This window comes from Salvelinus fontinalis, chromosome 4 (assembly GCF_029448725.1).
Source record: "Salvelinus fontinalis isolate EN_2023a chromosome 4, ASM2944872v1, whole genome shotgun sequence".
Lineage (NCBI taxonomy): Eukaryota > Metazoa > Chordata > Actinopteri > Salmoniformes > Salmonidae > Salvelinus > Salvelinus fontinalis.
The window spans coordinates 87,849,295-87,875,343 of record NC_074668.1 but is presented as its reverse complement, the minus strand read 5'-3'; the positions used below and the strand labels follow the sequence as shown (position 1 = coordinate 87,875,343).

General features: G+C 45.4%; 2 protein-coding genes across 2 annotated transcripts; both read right to left on the bottom strand.

Moving 5' to 3' along the window:
• Positions 1-445: 445 nt before the first annotated feature.
• On the bottom strand, positions 446-5,495 carry LOC129854615 (anti-apoptotic protein NR13-like). The gene is made up of 3 exons (XM_055921874.1): positions 5,387-5,495; positions 3,817-4,287; positions 446-1,922 (listed from the first exon to the last, which is right to left on the bottom strand). The coding sequence occupies exons 1-3, from the start codon at positions 5,441-5,443 to the stop codon at positions 1,800-1,802; spliced, it is 651 nt and encodes a 216-aa protein (XP_055777849.1). The 5' UTR covers positions 5,444-5,495; the 3' UTR covers positions 446-1,799.
• Positions 5,496-5,660: 165 nt separating this feature from the next.
• Positions 5,661-17,862, bottom strand: LOC129854613 (guanine nucleotide-binding protein subunit beta-5b-like). Its single transcript, XM_055921872.1, has 12 exons — positions 17,649-17,862; positions 17,335-17,446; positions 16,847-16,983; positions 16,343-16,384; positions 16,148-16,224; positions 15,799-15,931; positions 12,379-12,522; positions 12,195-12,286; positions 11,764-11,812; positions 11,125-11,221; positions 8,663-8,829; positions 5,661-6,285 (listed from the first exon to the last, which is right to left on the bottom strand). Exons 2-12 carry the CDS (start codon positions 17,444-17,446, stop codon positions 6,274-6,276), a joined length of 1,062 nt encoding a protein of 353 aa, XP_055777847.1. The 5' UTR covers positions 17,649-17,862; the 3' UTR covers positions 5,661-6,273.
• Between the last annotated feature and the right edge of the window lie 8,187 nt (positions 17,863-26,049).

Sequence of the window (26,049 nt, the reverse complement as noted above, 5' to 3'; positions counted from 1 at the left end):
TGTAGAGAATAGCTGTGTGTAGAGAATAGCTGTGTGTAGAGAATAGCTGTGTGTAGAGAATAGCTGTGTGTAGAGAATAGCTGTGTGTAGAGAATAGCTGTGTGTAGAGAATAGCTGTGTGTAGAGAATAGCTGTGTGTAGAGAATAGCTGTGTGTAGAGAATAGCTGTGTGTAGAGAATAGCTGTAGCTGCATTGGTGACAGGATACAAGTCAGCACTTTCATTCTAAGAGACAAGATGTGGAGCACGAGGCCTGCAAGACTGTGATGGGGGAGGAGTGGGTGAGATGAGGGGCTAGTGTGTAGGCTGATAAACACTAGTGACAGTAACAAGAACCCAGAAAGGAGTTCTGAAGTCAAAGTGAAACCAAAAGGACTCCTAGACTATCAGTGTCTTTACCATCCTGCAGTCTCTCACACTCTTAACAAAAAGACAGTACTGTAACTCCATGACTGAAACTTTTTATTTAGAAAAAGACAAATAAATAAGTCATGCACTATAAGGAACAGGGTGCATTTGTGATGCAGACATGCTTAATATCATCTCACACTGTAGCACCACTGTCTGTAAAGCCCTGAAAAACATGACCTACCATCTCAGACACAGAGATAAACATACACAGATAGACCAAGGATATTTAACTGCAGGCCTGGAGGACCTGAACACGTCTGAGATAATGAAAACCAGAGACGGGACCCATGTACTCTGGCCAATCAATCAATTAGCAGGTAGAAAAGAATCGGCCAGTAATGTGGACCTCCGGGCCTGGAGTAGAAGAACCCTGTTTTTATAAACCAGAAATGGATGTCTAACATGACGAGACAGAGAGAAAGGTAAAAACTACAAAATAACAATGAAATCTGCCAAGTGGCAATGCAAAGATGGCCACTGTTAACATTTTTATTTCATATAAATATAATATATTAATGTATGTTTATTACACTAAAAAATATTCTTGCCACACACACATTACTTGAAGTAGAAAGGCAAGAGGGACATTAATAAAAACAAGTCAGGACACTAAGCAGTGGACAAAATGATGGGGTTGGTCCCAAATGCCACCCCATTTCTATATAGGTCAGGGATATTGAAATCTGGACCTACAAGCCAGTTCCACTGTTGATTTTCATTCCTCCCCTCTTACCAGGGACGGCTTTAGACCTGAGACACCAGTTGGGTGCAATTAATGATCAGGTATAACAGAAAAGCAGGACTACTTCAGAAGGTCAGGCTTGGATTTGAATAGCCCTGATATAGGGATGAAGGAGCCATCGACATCTAAATGGTCATCTTTGTAGCTGCCCGGTCAAACAAAATGCAACCAACTATAGTAGTCCAGTTGTGGTCAACACAACATGTGGTCCCTGTGCGCTCGCTTTGACAAAATACTATATTTTAATAACATAACAGCGGAAAGATATGCAAACTAATAATATGACATATTCCATCATTTCAGAAGGCCTTTCGTTTGTTGTGGTACAATCTCTAGGTACGACTGAATAATAGAGTTGTAATAGTTGAAGGTTTTACTGCGGGCTGAAAGATGTGTAAACATTCAGTTGATGAATGAAACTAAACCATGTAATGAAATCCTGCTTCAGTGTGACACATGGGGGTGAAGGGGGACATGTCCCATCCACTATTCAAAAAAGATATTTTGGCCCTAAGTTAGTCTCTCCCCCCACCCCTCATTTTCAAGACAGTGTTTTGCCCCTGTTGTGACACCATTTAACCCATTGAAGACCTACCACACTGCCACCCCTTTGAAAGGAGACTGATGATGCAGCAGGGCTTGTGTGTTAGCGGACCAGGAGGAAGGTTAACCCTGCGATGCCCACGCCAGCAGCAGCAAACAGGGCAGTCTTCATGGACGAGTCCTGGTTCACCTCTCTTGCTGTGTGGAAGAACTTACAGAAGCCCTCCTAGAAGAGAGAGGATTAGGGTTAGATCCATATATTATTGAACACTTATTCAGGTCACAATGGTGTATCAAAGGACCAGGCTAGAGATCAAAATAAGGAAGTCAAGAAACTTAGTTCAATACTGCTCAAAAAGCCCCATTTCCTCTCAGTTTTCAGACCGAGAGACAGCTGCCTGCGGACAGTCCCTGCTATAACAGACCTGTGTCGTGATTAGTAAGGCAAATTTGAAAATGTGGTTGTGTTCATCAGTCTATTTGTTGTTCTGATCCAGACCCAGCTGGTTGTGTCCATCAGTCTATTTGTTGTTCTGATCCAGACCCAGCTGGTTGTGTCCATCAGTCTATTTGTTGTTCTGATCCAGACCCAGCTGGTTGTGTTTATCAGTCTATTTGTTGTTCTGATCCAGACCCAGCTGGTTGTGTTCAGCAGTCTATTTGTTGTTCTGATCCAGACCCAGCTGGTTGTGTTCATCAGTCCATTTGTTGTTCTGATCCAGACCCAGTTGGTTGTGTTAATCAGTCTATTTGTTGTTCTGATCCAGACCCAGCTGGTTGTGTTCAGTCTGTTGTTCTGATCCAGACCCAGCTGGTTGTGTTCATCATTCTATTTGTTGTTCTGATCCAGACCCAGCTGGTTGTGTCCATCAGTCTATTTGTTGTTCTGATCCAGACCCAGCTGGTTGTGTCCATCAGTCTATTTGTTGTTCTGATCCAGACCCAGCTGGTTGTGTTTATCAGTCTATTTGTTGTTCTGATCCAGACCCAGCTGGTTGTGTTCATCAGTCTATTTGTTGTACTAATCCAGACTAGATTTTGAGTATTAATGATTGTTGTGTGCTTGGCGGTCACTAGACTGTTACGTTAGAGACAGTACATACGGCTGTTGGGACCAGCTGGCTAGAGGGGAGGTGTGTGTGGTTAATTCACAAAAGCAGTCAACAAATTGAGCTGCAGCTGTGTTGTTGCTACCCCAGCACTACAGTCCTATGTTGTTTTGGAGTACACCAGTAACCTCACTACCCCTGATCCACTTTATATGACTATACTGGCTGTGTCAACCTTGTACAAACCCTCTTTAAAGTGACAGGTAGATCTTTGACCTCTCAGACAACCAGGGTTTATAGTCCACACCACAGTAAAATCACTCTGTATTGACTCAAGAGTTATACATTTATAAATCTACTGTGACAACAGCCTACTGACATGTAACACATTACAAGTCAAACACCCATTTCTAATAAGCATTAAAAAGGCAAATTTAGGGCCAGTTTCCCAGACAATCATTTTCAAATGGGAATTCTCCATTGAGCTTGCTCTTTAATCCAGAACTACATTGAAAATCTTCCAGTAATTTAAGTCATTTAGTTGACCCTCTTATCCAGAGCGATTTACAGGAGGAATTAAGGTTAAGTGCCTTGCTCAAGGGGACATCGACAGATTTTTCACCTAGTCCTCTCTGGGATTTAAACCAGCGACCTTCCCGTTACTGGCCCAACGTTCTTAACCACGGGGCTACCTTCGCCCCTAGACTTAATCTGTGTCCGGAAACTGTCCCATTTCTTGTACCATAAAAATCCTGTGTTTTAAGCAGTCATTCTTGGGTTAGACCTGAACATTGTGTTGGTAGCACACACACAGTTCAGACATTCTTGGCTCATGCCACTAACTGACTAACACAGCAAACAGCAGCCACATAGCAAGAAGCCACAAGGTGTCTGAATCACAGACATTAATGACAATAGAAGGTGTCATTGTCCAACTGTTTCTCTTAGCTTGACAGAGAACTAGTGCTGCTGATATGAGCCCAGATTCCCATCAGCTTAGTAAATGAGCCTGTGTGTGCGTGCACATGTGTCCATAAGCACGTGTGTGTGATGCTCACTGCTCAAACCTACCCAGCCTTTGTTCTCCAGCATCCAGTCACTCTTCTCCTCTCCTAGGTAGTCTGCTATGGTCTCCGCCAGCGCCCTGCAGCTCTCCTTCCCCCCCAGCCCCATGCCATTACCCAGCCCCTGGTCCATGTCCTCTCCCTGTAGTTCTCTGACCAGCACACCAGTGAAGGTGAACAGAGAGACCACCCTCCCCCAGTTCATCTGTCCGTCTCCCACCAGCTCCTCCATCACCCTCCTCAGACAGGCGCAGGGGTCCGGCCCGCATTGGCACAGGAAGCTGTGTGCCATGGCATGGAAGCGGGCCCGGTGCTTGGCCTCCATGTCCCGGGCCTGGCGCCGCATGGCTGCAGCCGAGTCGCTGGGAGGAGGACCGGGCGGGGCTTTCCGGGACCCACTGGCAGGGATAATACTGCAGACAGACAAGTAGTCCTCTGCTATAGCCAGGGTTTCTTTCCACAGCCCGCATGACATGGTCTACAGGAAGACATAGTTAATACATTATCTATAGCCTATATATCAGAATGGGCCTCTGCTACAGTTTTTCCCCCACAAACAGGACGATATTATAAATACAGGAAACACTATCAATACATTATCACATGCAGTTCATTTCTCACAGCCCACACTACAGGGGCTAGACATTATCAATATTATCAATAAACATTATCAATATTCATATTGTTATGCCTAAAAGGAAATACATTATACAGCAGGCTTCTTTCCACAACCCACCCAACATGGTCTATTGGAAACAACGTCAATCTAATCCCAAAGAGGTGACATCCTCTGTGCAATACCAAGAAGAGGCTTGTACTCAAGACTGAAAGCAAAGCTACGTTTCCCAATGAGCTGCATAGACCACATAGCAATATGATGCAAGCAGCACGGTGACTTGAGGTTAACACTGATGTCTAGTCTTGGACCTGCTTGAACTAATCTGTAAATAGAACGGTAAACAGTTGGCTAGTTAGCTTTTTAACTAGCTAGCTAAATAACTGGCTATGTGAGCAAGCCAGTCAAGTCTAATTTAAGAGCCCTTGAAGTCTGGATTAATTCAGCACGTGTCATGAAAGAAACAAGGTTGTAGCTAGAACTAATACGTTAGCCAACTACAGTACCGTATAAAGCAAACTGAATTGACTAGAAAATTGACATATTTGTACTTGGTAGCTAGCTTGACTGTCAAATCGAAGGCAAGTCACACATACATGCATCGCAATCTAGCGAGCTAAATTATCTATCCAGCTAACGTTAAGTGGTTGGATTGTTTATCATTTTCTTGTCAACATCAACATTGGAAAATAGATAACCAGTCATGGTTTGGATGAGTAAGCAGGGCTTCTCGCGAACGTTAGACATTTCTGGCTAGCAGCTGATAGCTAACTAGCGTAGTACTGATTGACACAAAGGACCAGAGAAACCAAGGCAGCGAACAACATCAGTGGCTCAACCCGCATCGATCCATTCACTCAGTCTGTAAAACCGAAGCTTGACACGCTTATTCAAGAATAGTTCGAGTTGAAGAAAAATAAATCGCATATTCTAGGTAGGAAAAAGTTAACAAAAAGCTCACCCTCCCAGCGATCAGACTGCTTTCTCCACGTACAGACGGAAGGAGGATCGCTGTCATCAACCGTATTTCCGCCTCACCAGGCTCTCGCCAGACTTTATACTCTCACTAAGCAACGTCACACAAATGGCATTTCCCTGAATTCTATTGTCGTTCCGCTAGAAGAGAATCAGATGTAATGGAAATAACGTTACCTGTCTCCATATCATCATCCGCTTCGTCATTTACACCATAACCATGGGATAAAACAAACTTTTAAGACACCATTAATCAATAATTTAAATAAAATGTATTTATTTCACAAGAAGACTGATTACAAATGAACAATACTTCAAACACTCCCTCTTTCTCCCTCTCTGGCTAGTCATAGTCTATGGTCTGGTTTTATATAACAATAGTATTACACTTTAGATCTGAGCAAGTTACACTCTGGGCAGACTAATTGACTGGTAAACTACAGACTGTGAAGCAGGTTTAAAGGGGGACTAGGGAGCATAAAAGCGGCAGTGAGTTAGCTTCTATACAGGAAAGTCAGTACTGCATGGCATTGGCTAGGACCTGCTGTAGAGGAAAACTGTGCTCAACTGACTTTAGTATTATAATAGTAATAATATTTGTAATACTGCTAAGCTTTAGGAACTCATTGACCTGATGAGCATTTGGTATAGTCCAACTTCAGTCAAATAAATAGTCTCTGTGAGTCAAACCTAGATAGCTTATTATTGTGTGTGTGTAACTGAATATAGTTTCTATAGGCAGACTCTTTCTGCGGCAGGGTGTGCTCCATGGGCACTCTGGGTCGACTGGTCACATGACTCTGGTCCTGACCCTTAACCTCTGACCCCTGACTTCCAGGGGTTCGGTCTCGCTCTGATGACATCACAGCAGCTCTAGGCCCAGATCTGTCCGAGAAAGAGCACAGAACATCATTACATTGTATTCAATAAGACATTTAAACAACAACACTTGTCAAAAAGTATATTACAGTAACCCGGTCCAGACCCCAAAGAGCATGCAGCAGCATAGTGACAATGAAAAACTCCCTGGAAGGAAGAAACCTTGATAGGAATCAGATTTTGGGGGAGATGGAGAATCCTCCTTTGTCAGACCGGTGTAGATTATGAGGCAGAGCAACTCGGAGAAGAAGTGGTCCTGTGTGGCTCAGTTGGTAGAGCGTGGCACTTGCAACGCCAGGGTTGTGGGTTTAATTCCCACGGGGAAAAGTATGAAAAAGTATGCATCCACTAAGTCGCTCTGGATAAACGTGTCTGCTAAAATGATGTAAGTGAGATCACCAGAGAGAAGACTATGGCTGTGTTACTATACTTCCACAGACATTAATGAAGAACAACTACCACAGCATCTCTCAGTGGTGGTTTCCGTGTCCTATATTGTGGCTGTGCCTGAAGTGGAAAACAGAAGTATGTACTGTGGGGATAGTCTGACGCATGACTCTGCAGAACCAGGGTTTTCCACAAATAGGTCAGCCTCTACTCCTCTCTCTAGCCCATGTTGTATCACATCCGGCCGTGATTGGGAGTCCCATAGGGCGGCGCACAATTAGCCCAGCGTTGGCCGGGGTAGGCCGTCATTGTAAATAAGAATTTGTTCTTAACTGACTTGCCCAGTTAAATAAAACATTTTTTTTTAAATAAGGTGTTGTCCCTCCTTGTTTCATCTCCCTTCCGACCCCCCTACCCCTCTTGTCTCACCCGTAGAGTGTTGTCCCTCCTTGTTACATCTCCCTTCCGACCCCCCTACCCCTCTTGTCTCACCCGTAGAGTGGTGTCCCTCCTTGTTTCATCTCCCTTCCGACCCCCTACCCCTCTTGTCTCACCCGTAGAGTGTTGTCCCTCCTTGTTTCATCTTCCTTCCGACCCCCCTACCCCTCTTGTCTCACCCGTAGAGTGTTGTCCCTCCTTGTTTCATCTCCCTTCCGACCCCCCTAGCCCTCTTGTCTCACCGGTAGAGTGTTGTCCCTCCTTGTTTCATCTCCCTTCCGACCCCCCTAGCCCTCTTGTCTCACCCGTAGAGTGTTGTCCCTCCTTGTTTCATTTCCCTTCCGACCCCCCTACCTCTCTTGTCTCACCCGTAGAGTGTTGTCCCTCCTTGTTTCATCTCCCTTCCGACCCCCCTACCTCTCTTGTCTCACCCGTAGAGTGTTGTCCCTCCTTGTTTCATCTCCCTTCCGACCCCCCTACCCCTCTTGTCTCACCCGTAGAGTGGTGTCCCTCCTTGTTTCATCTCCCTTCCGACCCCCTACCCCTCTTGTCTCACCCGTAGAGTGTTGTCCCTCCTTGTTTCATCTCCCTTCCGACCCCCTAGCCCTCTTGTCTCACCCGTAGAGTGTTGTCCCTCCTTGTTTCATCTCCCTTCCGACCCCCCTACCTCTCTTGTCTCACCCGTAGAGTGTTGTCCCTCCTTGTTTCATCTCCCTTCCGACCCCCCTACCCCTCTTGTCTCACCCGTAGAGTGGTGTCCCTCCTTGTTTCATCTCCCTTCCGACCCCCCTAGCCCTCTTGTCTCACCCGTAGAGTGGTGTCCCTCCTTGTTTCATCTCCCTTCCGACCCCCCTAGCCCTCTTGTCTCACCCGTAGAGTGTTGTGCCTCCTTGTTTCATCTCCCTTCCGACCCCCCTACCTCTCTTGTCTCCCCCGTAGAGTGTTGTCCCTCCTTGTTTCATCTCCCTTCCGACCCCCCTACCCCTCTTGTCTCACCCGTAGAGTGTTGTCCCTCCTTGTTTCATCTCCCTTCCGACCCCCCTACCCCTCTTGTCTCACCCGTAGAGTGTTGTCCCTCCTTGTTTCATCTCCCTTCCGACCCCCCTACCCCTCGTCTCACCCGTAGAGTGGTGTCCCTCCTTGTTTCATCTCCCTTCCGACCCCCTAGCCCTCTTGTCTCACCCGTAGAGTGTTGTCCCTCCTTGTTTCATCTCCCTTCCGACCCCCCTAGCCCTCTTGTCTCACCCGTAGAGTGGTGTCCCTCCTTGTTTCATCTCCCTTCCGACCCCCTACCCCTCTTGTCTCACCCGTAGAGTGTTGTCCCTCCTTGTTTCATCTCCCTTCCGACCCCCTAGCCCTCTTGTCTCACCCGTAGAGTGGTGTCCCTCCTTGTTTCATCTCCCTTCCGACCCCCCTAGCCCTCTTGTCTCACCCGTAGAGTGTTGTCCCTCCTTGTTTCATCTCCCTTCCGACCCCCCTACCTCTCTTGTCTCACCCGTAGAGTGTTGTCCCTCCTTGTTTCATCTCCCTTCCGACCCCCCTAGCCCTCTTGTCTCACCCGTAGAGTGTTGTCCCAGGACCCGGAGCAGAAAGCGGTCCCATCAGGAGAGACTCTGAGTGAGCTGACTCTGTTCTCATGACCAAACAGGATGGCTACTCTGGTCCCCTTCAGGACGTCCCACACATTGATGGTGTAGTCATTATAGCCAGCAAACAACAGACGACCTGGAGGAGGGGTGGAGAGAGAGAGAAAGAAAGATGGATACAGAGATAGAGGGGTAGAAAGGGTCAGATTCTAGAATATTCCCCAATATGCTGGAGGATATCACAGATCAGATGTATTACAGTGCATTTGACAGAGGCTAATAGAGTGGATAGAATGAATAATAAACAGCTCTAAGTTCCATGGAATACAGTGGTGGTAAAATGTAGTAAAACTCCAAAATGGCAGAGTGGTAATTCCCTCTCCCTCATCACAACTGGATTAAATTCCCCTCTTGGCTGAAGTGTGATCTCTATCACAAGTTTGATAATAAACTGTCATCTTTATACAGCCATATAAAAACTAAAATGAAAGACTTTGTACCTCTACAATAATACACTGCTCAAAAAAATAAAGGGAACACTTAAACAACACAATGTAACTCCAAGTCAATCACACTTCTGTGAAATCAAACTGTCCACCTAGGAAGCAACACTGATTGACAATAAATTTCACATGCTGTTGTGCAAATGGAATAGACAAAAGGTGGAAATTATAGGCAATTAGCAAGACACCCCCAATAAAGGAGTGATTCTGCAGGTGGTGACCACAGACCACTTCTCAGTTCCTATGCTTCCTGGCTGATGTTTTGGTCACTTTTGAATGCTGGCGGTGCTCTCACTCTAGTGGTAGCATGAGACGGAGTCTACAACTCACACAAGTGGCTCAGGTAGTGCAGTTCATCCAGGATGGCACATCAATGCGAGCTCTGGCAAAAAGGTTTGCTCTGTCTGTCAGCGTAGTGTTCAGAGCATGGAGGCGCTACCAGGAGACAGGCCAGTACATCAGGAGACGTGGAGGAGGCCGTAGGAGGGCAACAACCCAGCAGCAGGACCGCTACCTCCGCCTTTGTGCAAGGAGGAGCACTACCAGAGCCCTGCAAAATGACCCCCAGCAGGCCACAAATGTGCATGTGTCAGCATATGGTCTCACAAGGGCTCTGAGGATCTCATCTCGGTACCTAATGGCAGTCAGGCTACCTCTGGCGAGCACATGGAGGCCTGTGCGGCCCCACAAAGAAATGCCACCCCACACCATGACTGACCCACCGCCAAACCGGTCATGCTGGAGGATGGTGCAGGCAGCAGAACGTTCTCCACGGCGTCTCCAGACTGTCACGTCTGTCACATGTGCTCATGTGCTCAGTGTGAACCTGCTCTCATCTGTGAAGAGCACAGGGCGCCAAAGGCGAATTTGCCAATATTGATGTTCTCTGGCAAATGCCAAACGTCCTGCACGGTGTTGGGCTGTAAGCACAACCCCCACCTGTGGACGTCGGGCCCTCATACCACCCTCATGGAGTCTGTTTCTGACCGTTTGAGCAGACACATGCACATTTGTGGCCTGCTGGAGGTCATTTTGCAGGGCTCTGGTAGTGCTCCTCCTTGCACAAAGGCGGAGGTAGCGGTCCTGCTGCTGGGTTGTTGCCCTCCTACGGCCTCCTCCACGTCTCCTGATGTACTGGCCTGTCTCCTGGTAGTGCCTCCATGCTCTGAACACTACGCTGACAGACACAGCAAACCTTCTTGCCACAGCTCGCATTGATGTGCCATCCTGGATGAGCTGCACTACCTGAGCCACTTGTGTGGGTTGTAGACTCCGTCTCATGCTACCACTAGAGTGAGAGCACCGCCAGCATTCAAAAGTGACCAAAACATCAGCCAGGAAGCATAGGAACTGAGAAGTGGTCTGTGGTCACCACCTGCAGAATCACTCCTTTATTGGGGGTGTCTTGCTAATTGCCTATAATTTCCACCTTTTGTCTATTCCATTTGCACAACAGCATGTGAAATTTATTGTCAATCAGTGTTGCTTCCTAAGTGGACAGTTTGATTTCACAGAAGTGTGATTGACTTGGAGTTACATTGTGTTGTTTAAGTGTTCCCTTTATTTTTTTGAGCAGTGTATAACACACAGAGGAATAACATTTTTGGGGATAGAATCCAGTCTCGGCCTACACACAAAATCAGATCAAATCAAATCCCTTGACCGCTATAAAGGCCAAGGCAGTATATCTATTGCATCATCACACCCGGTAAGAAAGAAAGTGAAAGAGGCAAAGTGAAGATGGGAAAGATTGCCTGGCACAACATCCAATAATAACACAACAACACCAGTAAATGTCCAACAGCATAATTGTAAATCTGTTCATGATCGGGGGACCAAAGGATGCTTAGTTGACTCTAGTCTCTGTTGAGAGAAAGCTAATAAAGAGGTATTATTTGTCAAACAGTTTCTGACTATTGTCCACATCTTACCACTAAGAGAGAAGTCGACACTGGCGGCTCCAAATATTATGCTGTCTTTGGAGTAGATGGACACCTCCCGATCAGCCCTGAGATCAAACAGACGGCACTGGAACACACACACACAATCAATGGGACATTTTAATTTAATTTTTTATTTAACCCATCACATGCTAGTTGTTGTTTCTGTCTGTGCAGTGAACTCAAAGGCCCAGCATATTTCCTAATGAGAGACAATAAAGTTACATTGTAATTTTCCCATGATGTAAAATAAAGTTATATTGTAATGTATTGTATTTTTGCTCCTTGGCCTGAATAACACTTCTTAAAACAATACAAACCCGTGTAGTAATGTAAAACAGTGGGATGCTTTGACACATGTACTGTATGATGTGAAAGAGCGGTGTTTGACCAGTGTAAGATAATCAATTCTCTCCCAGAGATCCTATTAACTCAACGGTGTTATTGAGACAGAGTGTCCGACTGCCACAAACAACCCACAGAATCACATCAAAGGTCCATCATCTGTCAAGTGACACCCTATTCCCTTTATAGTGCACTACCTTTGATTAGAGGTTTTTGGTGGAAACTATGTGGCTTTGTTCAAGAGTAGTGCACTAAGTAGGGTGTATAAGTGTGTTATAAACTCACGGTAGAGTCGTCAGAAGCAGAGGCAAAAGCATCGCCACTGGGGTAGTACCTGGAGAGAGAGAGAGCGAGAGAGTGGGAGAGCAAAAGCGAGAGAGAGGAGTAAAGAGGTTGATGTGTACACTAAGCTGTATGAAAGCCTAGTGGTTAGAGCGTTAGGCCAGTAACCGAAAGGTTGCTAGATCGAATCCCTGAGCTGACAAGGTAAAAATCTGTCATTCTACCCCTGAACAAGGGCCGTCATTGTCAATAAGAATTTGTTCTTAACTGACTTGGTTCAATAAAGGTTCAATAAAAGACAATAATAAAAAGGGTTAGGTTTAGGGTCGATGGATGCTGTTAGCTGTACTGAGAGATTATGTGGATACTATAAGGATAGGTGATCTGTAGATAGTGGAGCTGTATAAAGGGTGGATGTTGATGCTGCTACTTACTTGACACAGTTGATGTCAGAGTCGTGGGTATCAAACGACTGGACGTTCTGCCCTGAGCGCAAGTCCCAAACGTTAGCCTTCTTATCAGAACCCTGGAACGAACAAACAGACATGTTAGGGGAGGGACAGAGAGATAGGAGACACACACACACACACACACACACACACACACACACACACTGACCCCGGAGACGAAGGTGTTTCCAGTCTCAGAGGGGGCGAGGTCCAGAGTGAGAACATCAGCAGAGTGACCGTGGAAACTCTGCAGCAGCTGACCACTCTCCACATCCCACAGCGCACTGGTACCGTCACCACTGGACGTCAAGATCTACACACAGCAACACACTTTATCACAATACTGAAACACACACAGCAACACACTTTATCACAATACTGAAACACACACAGCAACACACTTTATCACAATACTGAAACACACACAGCAACACACTTTATCACAATACTGAAACACACACAGCAACGCACTTTATCACAATACTGAAACACACACAGCAACGCACTTTATCACAATACTGAAACACACACAGCAACACACTTTATCACAATACTGAAACACACACAGCAACACACTTTATCACAATACTGAAACACACACAGCAACGCACTTTATCACAATACTGAAACACACACAGCAACACACTTTATCACAATACTGAAACACACACAGCAACACACTTTATCAGAATACTGAAACACACACAGCAACACACTTTATCAGAATACTGAAACACACACAGCAACACACTTTATCAGAATACTGAAACACACACAGCAACACACTTTATCACTTTATCACAATACTGAAACACACACAGCAACACACTTTATCACAATACTGAAACACACACAGCAACACACTTTATCACAATACTGAAACACACACAGCAACACACTTTATCAGAATACTGAAACACACACAGCAACACACTTTATCACAATACTGAAACACACACAATGATGTATTCTTAAACATAGGGCAATGTGTGATCCTACTACCCTTTTGTGGTAGTTTGGGGTTATATAACTAATCTACGGCCATTACACAGAGCTGGTTAACGACTGGGGTGTACCCAGCTAGCCCACAACGTTCTGAGAACCATATGTTTCCCAGAACTTGGTTAGTGAGTGGTTGTGCCATGGTTATTTTGCATACAACCTTCCCACAACTTTCTGGGAATGGTGCAGGATAGTTGCTTGGCTTTGAACATTCTCAAAACATTTAAGGAACTTGACAAAAAAACATAATTGTATTGGTATTTCATTACTTTAACAGAACGTTTCCTAAAAGTTCAAACATGGTTACATTGCATTTCAATATTGGTAATGTTCTTGACATTGGGAATGTTCTCAAATAATTAATAGAACGTTAAGAAACAACGTTCTTCTGTGTGAATGTCAGTACTTCAGCATAACGTTTCCTACAGGTTTCCACATGGTTCTATTTAAAGTAAAGTTCTCAAATTGAGCCGAGAACGTTAAGAAAAATTACCATAAAAACTACAAGAATACTTTAGTAACGTTCAGAGAACATTCTAAGAAAGTTATTTAAAAACATATACATTCTGTTCTTAGCATCAACAAAACTCTCTCTATCCTCTCTTGTTAAGTGTGTTCAGGTGTGTTGGCCAAGCCCATTAATTGGCCACACCTTATCTTAATGAGTGCTTATTTCCTTTGAAACGGGGTCTGTTTGAATAGACAAAATGAACAGCTTTATATAAGATGGCATGCTAGCTCCATCCTGGTGGCGCAGTGGACTAATTCCATGGATAGAGAACATTGATGCAGTGTCAAAAAAATACATGTGTTTGCATGATTAATGACTAAGGAAATTAATTTCTATGTGCCCAATCATGCTTGGACTTCAAAAAAGTTAACCCAAAATAAGCTAGCAGTGTTATTAAATGTCTTATTGAAACATTCATTGAAAGTTTTAAGGAAGTTATTCTAAAACCTCCAAATAACCTAGAATGTCTATTCTCACAGTGTTAGGAAAACGTTCAAGGAATCAGAGTAAAAAGTTCTCACAACCTCCCTACAACCTAAAAATAAACATTCCCAGAACAGGCTAAATGTTATTTTCTGTTCTCAGAACATTTAAATTAAAAAATATGTTTTACTGGTCAAGAAACATATGGCTTCGTTCTCGCAACCAACGTGAAACCAAAAACATACATTCCTACAACTTTCAAGGAACCAAATGTGCTAACTGTGTATTCACTAGGAACCAAACGGTTGATATGAAACATCCCCCTGTCAGTCAAACAAAGATATGAAACATCCCTGTCAGATAATAAAGATATGAAAGTGAGACTGAACTGAGATTGACTGGGGCAATGTAGTCTCGACTCTCCACAGCCCTGTGCTTTGTTCCACACACACCACACACACCACACACACGTCTTCACAGCTCAACACCCACCAACAGACCCCAGTGCATTAGGGAGACATAGATTGTGTATGTGCCCTTAGGTATGAGTTTTCAGCTCTGACAGATAAAGGCCTCTTAATGTCTATTAATACACTCACAATGGAGGGCCATCTCTCTCTATGGGCCACTTCTCTGTTTCCTCTCCTCTTCTGTCTCTCCTCTCTCTCACGCTTTCTCTCATCACTCTCTCCTCATCCAGCTATAATTCTCAACAGTTCCTCTCCTGTCCAGCACAGATGAATTACTAACAGCCTTAAACATATAATATTTCCTTCCTTCTATTCCTCCCTCCTCTATTCCTCCCTCCTCTATTCATTCTCTCCTCCTTGTTCTGAAAATCTCAAATCAATTTCCTTCCCTCCTTGTCTGTCTGTCTGTCTGTCTGTCTGTGTATGCGTGTGTGTGTGTGTGTGTGTGTGTGTCTATGTCTGTGTGTGTGTGTGTGTGTGTGTGTCTGTGTGTGTGTGTGTGTGTCTATGTCTATGTCTGTGTGTGTGTGTGTGTGTGTGTGTGTGTGTGTGTGTGTGTGTGTGTGTGTGTGTGTGTGTGTGTGTGTGTATGTGTGTGTGTGTGTCTGTGTGTGTGTGTGTGTCTGTGTGTGTGTGTGTGTGTGTGTGTGTGTGTGTGTCTGTGTCTGTGTGTGTGTGTGTGTGTGTCTATGTCTGTGTGTCTATGTCTGTGTGTGTGTGTCTATGTCTATGTCTGTGTGTGTGTGTGTGTGTGTGTGTGTGTGTGTGTGTGTGTGTGTGTGTGTGTGTGTGTGTGTGTGTGTCTATGTCTATGTCTGTGTCTGTGTCTGTGTGTGTGTGTGTGTGTGTGTGTGTGTGTGTGTGTGTGTGTGTGTGTGTGTGTGTGTGTGTGTGTGTGTGTGTGTCTGTGTGTGTGTGTCTATGTCTGTGTGTGTGTGTGTGTGTGTGTGTGTGTGTGTGTGTGTGTGTGTCTATGTCTGTGTGTGTGTGTGTCTTTGTCTGTGTGTCTATGTCTGTGTGTGTGTGTGTGTGTGTCTATGTCTATGTCTATGTCTGTGTGTCTGTGTCTGTGTCTGTGTGTGTCTATGTCTGTGTCTGTGTGTGTGTGTGTGTGTGTGTGTGTGTGTGTGTGTGTGTGTGTGTGTGTGTGTGTGTGTGTGTGTGTGTGTGTCTAGTCCCTAACTTGCATGTCAGAGTTGGTGAAGGTGCAGCCGGACAGGTAGTTGGTGTGCATGGCAACCGACTTCTTCTTGGCCGACAAGTTCTCGTCCTTGTCCAATGAGAGAGGGTACACCGAGCACTTATTATCCAATCCCCTGTCAGACAGAAAGAAAGAAAGAAAGACACAGACAGAAAGAAAGAAAGACACAGACAGACAGAAAGAAAGACACAGACAGACAGACAGACAGACAGACAGACAGACAGACAGATTTGTTCGGCGTTACTATAACATCAAGCCAGTACTTTAGCATCAAGCCAATACCTTTCTTGGGGCTAAGGGGTTAAAGGTCAGAGGTTAGAGTCAGACTCACCCACAGGCGATGGCACAGCCAGAGGGGGCGTAGGCACACGCCATCACCCACGTAGTCGGCATGGTCACTGCATGTTCCTAGAACACAGTGTGCATATACATTAACGTAAATAAGCCTGGTTAAGACCGCTCCACCATGGGACTGGATTAGGCTGCCATTAGTGCACTCATACACACTCAGGCTGCTTTTACTAACCTTATTGGTAGTGAAAGCATCCCATACGATGACCTTCCCATCCTGGTAGACAGAAGACAAGGAAAAGAAGCATACAGTTCACATGGACATACAGGGAGAGATGAGCATTAAATGGCTGGTGAGAACAACATGTTCAGTGTGTCTGAGAATGGAGGAGGCAGGGAGGGAGGAATGAAGAAGGGAGGAGAGAGGGGAGAGAAGGGAAGAAGGGAAGAAGGGAGGAATGAAGAGGACGAGTAATTGATGAAAGAGGAGTCAGGGAGTTCAGCACCATGGACAGGGTTGTGACCAAAACACACTAATTACAGTAGAATAGAAGGAGGATAGGGGGATAGGGTGGAGAGGCAGGAGAGAAATGGGAGGGACAATAGAGGGAGGGAGGAAAGGGGAGCAGTTCATGGCTAAAATGTGGGATGGTGTGTATGTGTGTGTGTGTGTGTGTGTGTGTGTGTGTGTGTGTGTGTGTGTGTGTGTGTGTGTGTGTGTGTGTGTGTGTGTGTATACCTGTGAGGAGCTGACAATGCGGCGTTTGTCTTTGCACCAGTCCATACAGAGCACCTTGTTGCCATGGCCCTTCAGTGTCCTCCGAGTCTTCATGTTTAACTCACCAAGAGCTTCCGCCTTCTCAGCTACCTTCTCCACTACACACACACACACACACACACACACACACACACACACACACACACACACGGTTAAAAACTCTAGTAATCACAATGAATTGTCGTGTAAATTAATAGATAGGATCTTTATGTGATCACCCTGTTGCAGGAAAACTTTCCTGCAATGCACTGTATTAACTATATTCTGGCCATGGGCAAATCTCTGCACGCCTGGAAATTACATATCAGATGATTTTTGGCATGAATATCAAATTCCATTCGTATATAATAACGGATATAATAACAGTTGCTGCATAACTTTCATGTTTAGTGTACAGTCAGTAAACATTTTGTGCATCGCGAGGCCCCTCTCCCTCCCATTAAACTTACACTCCACATCGTGCAGCTTCTTCCGCTCCTCCTCGAGCTTCTTCCTCAGCGTCTCGCTCTCCGCCTTCAGCGACTTCAGAGTCTCGCCGCTCGCAAGGCCCTGGCACGCCATCTTTAGAGAGGAGGAACGAAAGAAGGGAACGGGGGAAAGGACAGAAAAGGGAACGGCAAGAGCAGACGTTTTTAGTCGCGCGCTGGCTGCCCCCGTCAAGGCGGCTCTGCCTTCCTACAGCTGGTGCGTATTCATTACGCCGATTCTGTGGCAAAACGTTTCTTAAACGGAAGCAAACGGAACGAAACGGAGAGAGGCCTACCTGACTTCTTCCAATATGAACTCTCGTTTTTGTTTGGACTAATGAATATGCCCCTGATTCTGCTGCCGCGCTGATGTGCTCCTTCTCCCCTCTCTCTCCCGCTCTCCCTGTCTCTTGTCTAACTCGCTCTCTGGCAAGTCTCTACCTCTTTCTCTCTCTCCCTCTTTCTATATCTCTGGTTTTCTTGCCCAAGAGAAGCCACTATGACCGTCTTTGGTAGAAATTGCACTAAATATAGCCTAACTTTCCTCTAAAAATATTCATGTAAATACTTGACAGAAAAATCACATTTTCCTTATTTTATTTTACCACATTGCAGTTTCCTTGTTTAAATGTATGTTATTTTCCTTTGAAAGGTGTATTTGCACCTATTGTTGTTTAGAGAAGTGAAAGACAATGTGTGTGGATGAGCTGCCAGAGAGAAGGGAGGACAGATAAGATGAGGTGGTGAATTCATCCAGGAATGGTGTGAGTGTGTATGTGTGCACGTGTGTGTGTGTGTGTGCTGAAAGAAGCTCGCTGCTACGGTATATCAGACAGATAGGGAGGCTGCATTCTCAGATGGGGCCCTCTCCAACCCCCTAAAAATACATAAAGAATCTCAAATCTAGCCCTTAGCCCTGGGAACTTGTGAAGATCTTAAAGGATTTTATTGGTCCAGGATGGAGCAGTAAGATTGGTTTGAGTCAGAGGTTAGAGGTCATGGGTAAAGGGACGTACAATCTCCATGCATAGTGAGCAGTAGTTGATGGGTTCAGTCTTGATGTAGAGATTCATCAAGGGGCGGTTCTCCGAGCAGCTGTCACACGGCCCGAAGGTGATGGCCAAAAACGTCTGGTCACACATGGCTGCAGCTGGTTAACCACAGACCTGTTTAGAGGAGAAAAGGAACACCGTGTTAACATTCAGGTATGAGAAATAACACACATACACACTGTTATCGATTCACCTGAAGGGAGCATTGCTATTTTGTGTGTGTGTGTGTGTGTGTGTGTCTGTGTGTGTGTGTGTGTGTGTCCGTGTGCGTGTGTGTGTTAGAGTGAGTAAGAGACAGAGCGAGAGGAGAGAGGGAATGAGAGAGAGGGAGTGAGAGTGTGTGTGTGTTAGAGAGAGATAGTGAGTAAGAGACAGAGCGAGAGGAGAGAGGGAATGAGAGAGAGGGAGTGAGAGTGTGTGTGTGTTAGAGAGAGATAGTGAGTAAGAGACAGAGCGAGAGGAGAGGGAATGAGAGAGAGGGAGTGAGAGTGTGTGTGTGTGTGTTAGAGAGAGATAGTGAGTAAGAGAGAGTGAGAGGAGAGAGTGTGTGTGTGTAGGTGTGTGTGTGCTGACAGCTGTATTGACGATAAGCAGTGGGGAATCTCCCTCCTACCTGATCCTGCTCAGAGAAGGGGAGAGCAGTAGGCCTATTTTGGGAGATGCATGCACACACACACACACTTGGATGCACATTATTACACAGTGTGTATAATGGTGGGGATCGGTAACTGCCACTGATAGTGATAGTCTGGGGAATGAATCATAGACATGCAGAGCTGGATATGGACCTGCAATATACACAGTGTAGAAATAGAAGAGAAATATAATGACCTGCAATATCTATTTGTTCTATTTCTGCAGTGTCTATATTGCAGGTCGTTATCTATCTGTTCTATTTCTATAGTGTCTAATGAACTGCAACATAGACACTGCAGAAATAGAACAGATAAATAATGACCTGCAATATACAGTGTAGAAATATAACAGATATATAATGACTTGCAATATCTATCTGTTCTATTTCTGCAGTGTCTATATTGCAGGTCATTATTTATCTGTTCTATTTCTACACTGTGTATATTGCAGTTCATTAGACACTATAGAAATATAACAGATAAATAATGACCTGCATTATAGACACTGCAGAAATAGAACAGATAGATAATGACCTGCAACATAGACACTGCAGAAATAGAACAGATAGATAATGACCTGCAATATACACACTGCAGAAATAGAACAGATACATAACCACAATCTGATACAGACAAATACTGTATAAATACATATTTGGCAGTAACATATACATAAGGGTGGAGATATGCATTACACACAGTAGAAATAGAACACTGCATTACACAGTAGAAATAGAACACTGCATTACACACTACAAATAGAACACTACATTACACACACTAGAAATACAACACTACATTACACACTAGAAATACAACACTACATTACACACTAGAAATACAACACTATATTACACACTAGAAATAGAACACTACATTACACACTAGAAATACAACACTACATTACACACTAGAAATAGAACACTATATTACACACTAGAAATAGAACACTACATTACACACTAGAAATACAACACTACATTACACACTAGAAATACAACACTGGGACTCCCGGGTGGCACAGTGGTCTAGGGCACTGCATCGCAGTGCTAACTGCGCCACCAGAGTCTCTGGGTTCGCACCCAGGCTCTGTCGCAGCCGGCCGCGACCGGGAGGTCCGTGGGGCGACGCACAATTGGCATAGCGTCGTCCGGGGTAGGGAGGGTTTGGCCGGTAGGGATATCCTTGTCTCATCACGCTCCAGCGACTCCTGTGGCGGGCCGGGCGCAGTGCGTGCCAACCAAGGGGGCCAGGTACACGGTGTTTCCTCCGACACATTGGTGCGGCTGGCTTCCGGGTTGGAGGCGCGCTGTGTTAAGAAGCAGTACGGCTGGTTGGGTTGTGCTTCGGAGGACGCATGGCTTTCGACCTTCGTCTCTCCCGAGCCCGTACGGGAGTTGTAGCGATGAGACAAGGTAGTAATTACTAGCGATTGGATACCACGAAAATTGGGGAGAAAATGGGATAAAATTAAAAAAAAAAATTAAATAAATAAATAAATAAAAATACAACACTATATTACTCACTAGAAATAGAACACTACATTACACACAGTAGAAATAGAACACTGCATTACACACTATAAATAGAACACTACATTACACACAGTAGAAATAGAACACTACATTACACACTAGAAATAGAACACTACATTACACACTAGAAATACAACACTACATTACACACTAGAAATACAACACTATATTACACACTAGAAATAGAACAATATATTACACACTAGAAATAGAACAATACATTACACACAGTAGAAATAGAACACTACATTACACACTAGAAATAGAACACTACATTACACACTAGAAATAGAACACTGCATTACACACTATAAATAGAACACTGCATTACACACTAGAAATAGAACACTACATTACACACACTAGAAATACAACACTACATTACACACTAGAAATAGAACACTACATTACACATTACAAATAGAACACTACATTACACACTAGAAATAGAACACTACATTACACACTAGAAATAGAACACTACATTACACACTAGAAATAGAACACTGCATTACACACTAGAAATAGAACACTACATTACACACTAGAAATAGAACACTACATTACACACTAGAAATAGAACACTACATTACACACTAGAAATAGAACACTGCATTACACACTAGAAATACAACAATACATTACACACACTAGAAATACAACACTACATTACACACTAGAAATAGAACACTACATTACACACTAGAAATAGAACACTACATTACACACTAGAAATAGAACACTACATTACACACTAGAAATAGAACACTACATTACACACTAGAAATATAACACTACATTACACATTTGTCACGTTCCTGACCTATTTATGTTAGTTTTTGTGTGTTAGTTGGTCAGGACGTGAGGTTGGGTGGGCATTCTATGTTATCTGTTTCTATGTTGGTTTTGGTTTGCCTGGTATGGCTCTTGATTAGAGGCAGGTGGTTTGCGTTTGCCTCTAATTAAGAGTCATATTTAGGTAGGGCATTCTCACTGTTTGTTTGTGGGTGATTGTCTCCTATGTCTGTATGTACGTTCGTACCACATGGGACTGTAGCGTTTGTTTGTTTCGTTTCGATGTCGTCCGTTTCCTGTACGTAAGTTTATGTTTAGTTATGTAAGTTTATGTTCAGGTTTCGTTCAACGTCGTTTTCTTGTTTTGTAGTTTGAAAGTGTTTTGTTTCGTTTCGTGTTGCCATCATATTGTATAATAAAGATGGCTTATTTCCCAAAGCCTGCGTTTTGGTCTTCAGATCCCTCTCTCCTCACCTCATCCGAGGATGAGGAGAGCGTCACTCATTACAGAATCACCCACCAACACGCTAAGACCAAGCGGCAAGGGAAAACGAAACGGAGTAGGGGACAGGAGAGAAAGGAGCAATGGACATGGGACGATGTTTTGGATGGAAAGGGTGTCTACACATGGGAGGAGATCCTAGCTGGTAGAGATCGCCTCCCATGGGAACAGCTGGAGGCACTGAGGAGAGCGGAGGCTACCGGAGAGAGGAACCGGAGCTATGAGGGAACGCGTCTGGCACGGAAGCCAAAAAAGCCCGTAAGTAATTCCCAAAAATTTCTTGGGGGGGGGCTAGGAGATAGTGGGCCAAGGGCAGGTAGGAGACCTGCGCCCACTTCCCAGGCTTACCGTGGAGAGCGGGAGTACGGGCAGGCGCCGTGTTACGCAGTAGAGCGCACGGTGTCTCCTGTACGAGTGCATAGCCCAGTGCGGGTTATTCCACCTCCCCGCACTGGGAGGGCTAGATTGGGTATTGAGCCAGGTGTCATGAGGCCGGCTCAACGCGTCTGGTCTCCAGTGCGTCTCCTCGGGCCGGCATACATGGCACCGGCCTTACGCATGGTTTCTCCGGTTCGCCTACATAGGCCTGTGCGGGTTATTCCACCTCCCCGCACTGGTCGGGCAACCGGGAGCATTCAACCAGGTAAGGTCGGGCAGGCTCAATGCTCAAGAGAGCCAGTACGCCTCCACGGTCCGGTATTTCCGGCACCACCTCCCCGCCCCAGCCTAGTACCTACAGTGTATACACTACGCACTAGGCTACCAGTGCGTATCCTGAGCCCTGTTCCTCCTCCACGCACTCTCCCTGTAGTGCGTGTATCTAGCCCGGTGCCTCCAGTTCCGGGCCCACGCACTAAGCTACCTGTGCGTCTCCAGAGCCCTGAACCCACTGTATCTTCTCCCCCTACTAATCCTGATGTGCTTGTCCTCAGCCCGGTGTCAACAGTGCCGGTACCACGCATCAGGGATAGAGTAGGCTTTGAGAATACAGTGTGCCCTGTCCCTGCTCCCCGCACTAGTAGGAAGGTGCTTGTCATTAGCACGGTGCCTCCAGTTCTGGCACCACGCACCAGGTCTACAGTGCGCCATATCCGGCCAGAGCCATCCGTCTCCCCAGCGCCATCTGAGCCATCCGTCTCCCCAGCGCCATCTGAGCCATCCGTCTCCCCAGCGCCATCTGAGCCATCCGTCTCCCCAGCGCCATCTGAGCCATCCATCTCCCCAGCGCCATCTGAGCCATCCGTCTCCCCAGCGCCATCTGAGCCATCCGTCTCCCCAGCGCCGTCTGAGCCATCCGTCTGCCAGGAGCCTGCAAAGCCGCCCGTCTGCCATGAGCCTGCAAAGCCGCCCGTCTGCCATGAGCCTACAGAGCCGTCAGCCAGACAGGAGCCGCTAGAGCCATCAGCCAGACAGGAGCCGCTAGAGCCGTCAGCCAGACAGGATCTGCCAGAGCCGCCAACCAGACAGGATCTGCCAGAGCCGCCAACCAGACAGGATCTGCCAGAGCCGCCAACCAGACAGGATCTGCCAGAGCCGCCAACCAGACAGGATCTGCCAGAGCCGCCAACCAGACAGGATCTGCCAGAGCCGCCAACCAGACAGGATCTGCCAGAGCCGCCAACCAGACAGGATCTGCCAGAGCCGCCAACCAGACAGGATCTGCCAGAGCCGCCAACCAGACAGGATCTGCCAGAGCCGCCAACCAGACAGGATCTGCCAGAGCCGCCAACCAGACAGGATCTGCCAGAGCCGCCAACCAGACAGGATCTGCCAGAGCCGCCAACCAGACAGGATCTGCCAGAGCCGCCAACCAGACAGGATCTGCCAGAGCCGTCAGAGCGCCATGAGCAGCCAGAGCCGTCAGAGCGCCATGAGCAGCCAGAGCCGTCAGAGCGCCATGAGCAGCCAGAGCCGTCAGAGCGCCATGAGCAGCCAGAGCCGTCAGAGCGCCATGAGCGTCGAGAGCCGTCAGCCTGCCATGAGCGTCGAGAGCCGTCAGCCTGCCATGAGCGTCGAGAGCCGTCAGCCTGCCATGAGCGTCGAGAGCCGTCAGCCTGCCATGAGCGTCGAGAGCCGTCAGCCAGCCATGAGCATCGAGATTCGTCAGTCAGCCATGAGCTGTCCTTCAGCCTGAAAAGGCTGGATACCCAGAACTGCCCATCAGTCCAGAGCTGTCTCTCTGTCCGGAGCTGCCTTTCAGTCCGGAGTTGCCCCTCTATCCTAATCTCCCTCTCTATCTTCATCTATCTCTATATTCTTATCTATCCCTCTTTCTTGATTTATCTCTCTGTCCCGGTGTTGTCCCTATTAGATATGTTGTTAAGGGAATTTTGTGGGGGTCAAAAGAGGGTGGACATTCTTGGAGGGAGGAAGTTAGGATGGATTATGGTGGGGTGGGAACCGCGCCCCGAGCCTGAACCACCACCGTGGTTAGATGCCCACCCAGACCCTCCCCTAGACTTTGTGCTGGTGCGTCCGGAGTTCGCACCTTGTGGGGGGGGTACTGTCACGTTCCTGACCTATTTATGTTAGTTTTTGTGTGTTAGTTGGTCAGGACGTGAGGTTGGGTGGGCATTCTATGTTATCTGTTTCTATGTTGGTTTTGGTTTGCCTGGTATGGCTCTTGATTAGAGGCAGGTGGTTTGCGTTTGCCTCTAATTAAGAGTCATATTTAGGTAGGGCATTCTCACTGTTTGTTTGTGGGTGATTGTCTCCTATGTCTGTATGTACGTTCGTACCACATGGGACTGTAGCGTTTGTTTGTTTCGTTTCGTTTCGATGTCGTCCGTTTCCTGTACGTAAGTTTATGTTTAGTTATGTAAGTTTATGTTCAGGTTTCGTTCAACGTCGTTTTCTTGTTTTGTAGTTTGAAAGTGTTTCGTTTCGTGTTGCCATCATATTGTATAATAAAGATGGCTTATTTCCCAAAGCCTGCGTTTTGGTCTTCAGATCCCTCTCTCCTCACCTCATCCGAGGATGAGGAGAGCGTCACTCATTACAACATTACAAATAGAACACTACATTACACACAGTAGAAATAGAACACTACATTACACACTAGAAATAGAACACTACATTACACACTAGAAATAGAACACTACATTACACACTAGAAATAGAACACTACATTACACACTAGAAATAGAACACTGCATTACACACTGGAAATAGAACACTACATCACACACACTAGAAATAGAACACTACATTACACACTAGAAATAGAACACTACATTACACACTAGAAATAGAACACTACATTACACACTAGAAATAGAACACTACATTACACACTAGAAATAGAACACTACATTACACATTACAAATAGAACACTACATTACACACTAGAAATAGAACACTACATTACACACTAGAAATAGAACACTACATTACACACTAGAAATAGAACACTACATTACACACTAGAAATAGAACACTGCATTACACACTAGAAATAGAACACTGCATTACACACTAGAAATAGAACACTGCATTACACACTAGAAATAGAACACTACATTACACACTAGAAATAGAACACTACATTACACACTAGAAATAGAACACTACATTACACACTAGAAATAGAACACTGCATTACACACTAGAAATAGAACACTACATTACACACTAGAAATAGAACACTACATTACACACTAGAAATAGAACACTACATTACACACACTAGAAATACAACACTACATTACACATTACAAATACAACACTACATTACACACTAGAAATAGAACACTGCATTACACACTAGAAATAGAACACTGCATTACACACCAGAAATAGAACACTGCATTACACACTAGAAATAGAACACTGCATTACACACTAGAAATAGAACACTACATTACACACTAGAAATAGAACACTGCATTACACACTAGAAATAGAACACTACATTACACACTAGAAATAGAACACTACATTACACACTAGAAATAGAACACTACATTACACACTAGAAATAGAACACTACATTACACACTAGAAATAGAACACTACATTACACACTAGAAATAGAACACTACATTACACACTAGAAATAGAACACTACATTACACACACTAGAAATACAACACTACATTACACATTACAAATACAACACTACATTACACACTAGAAATAGAACACTGCATTACACACCAGAAATAGAACACTGCATTAC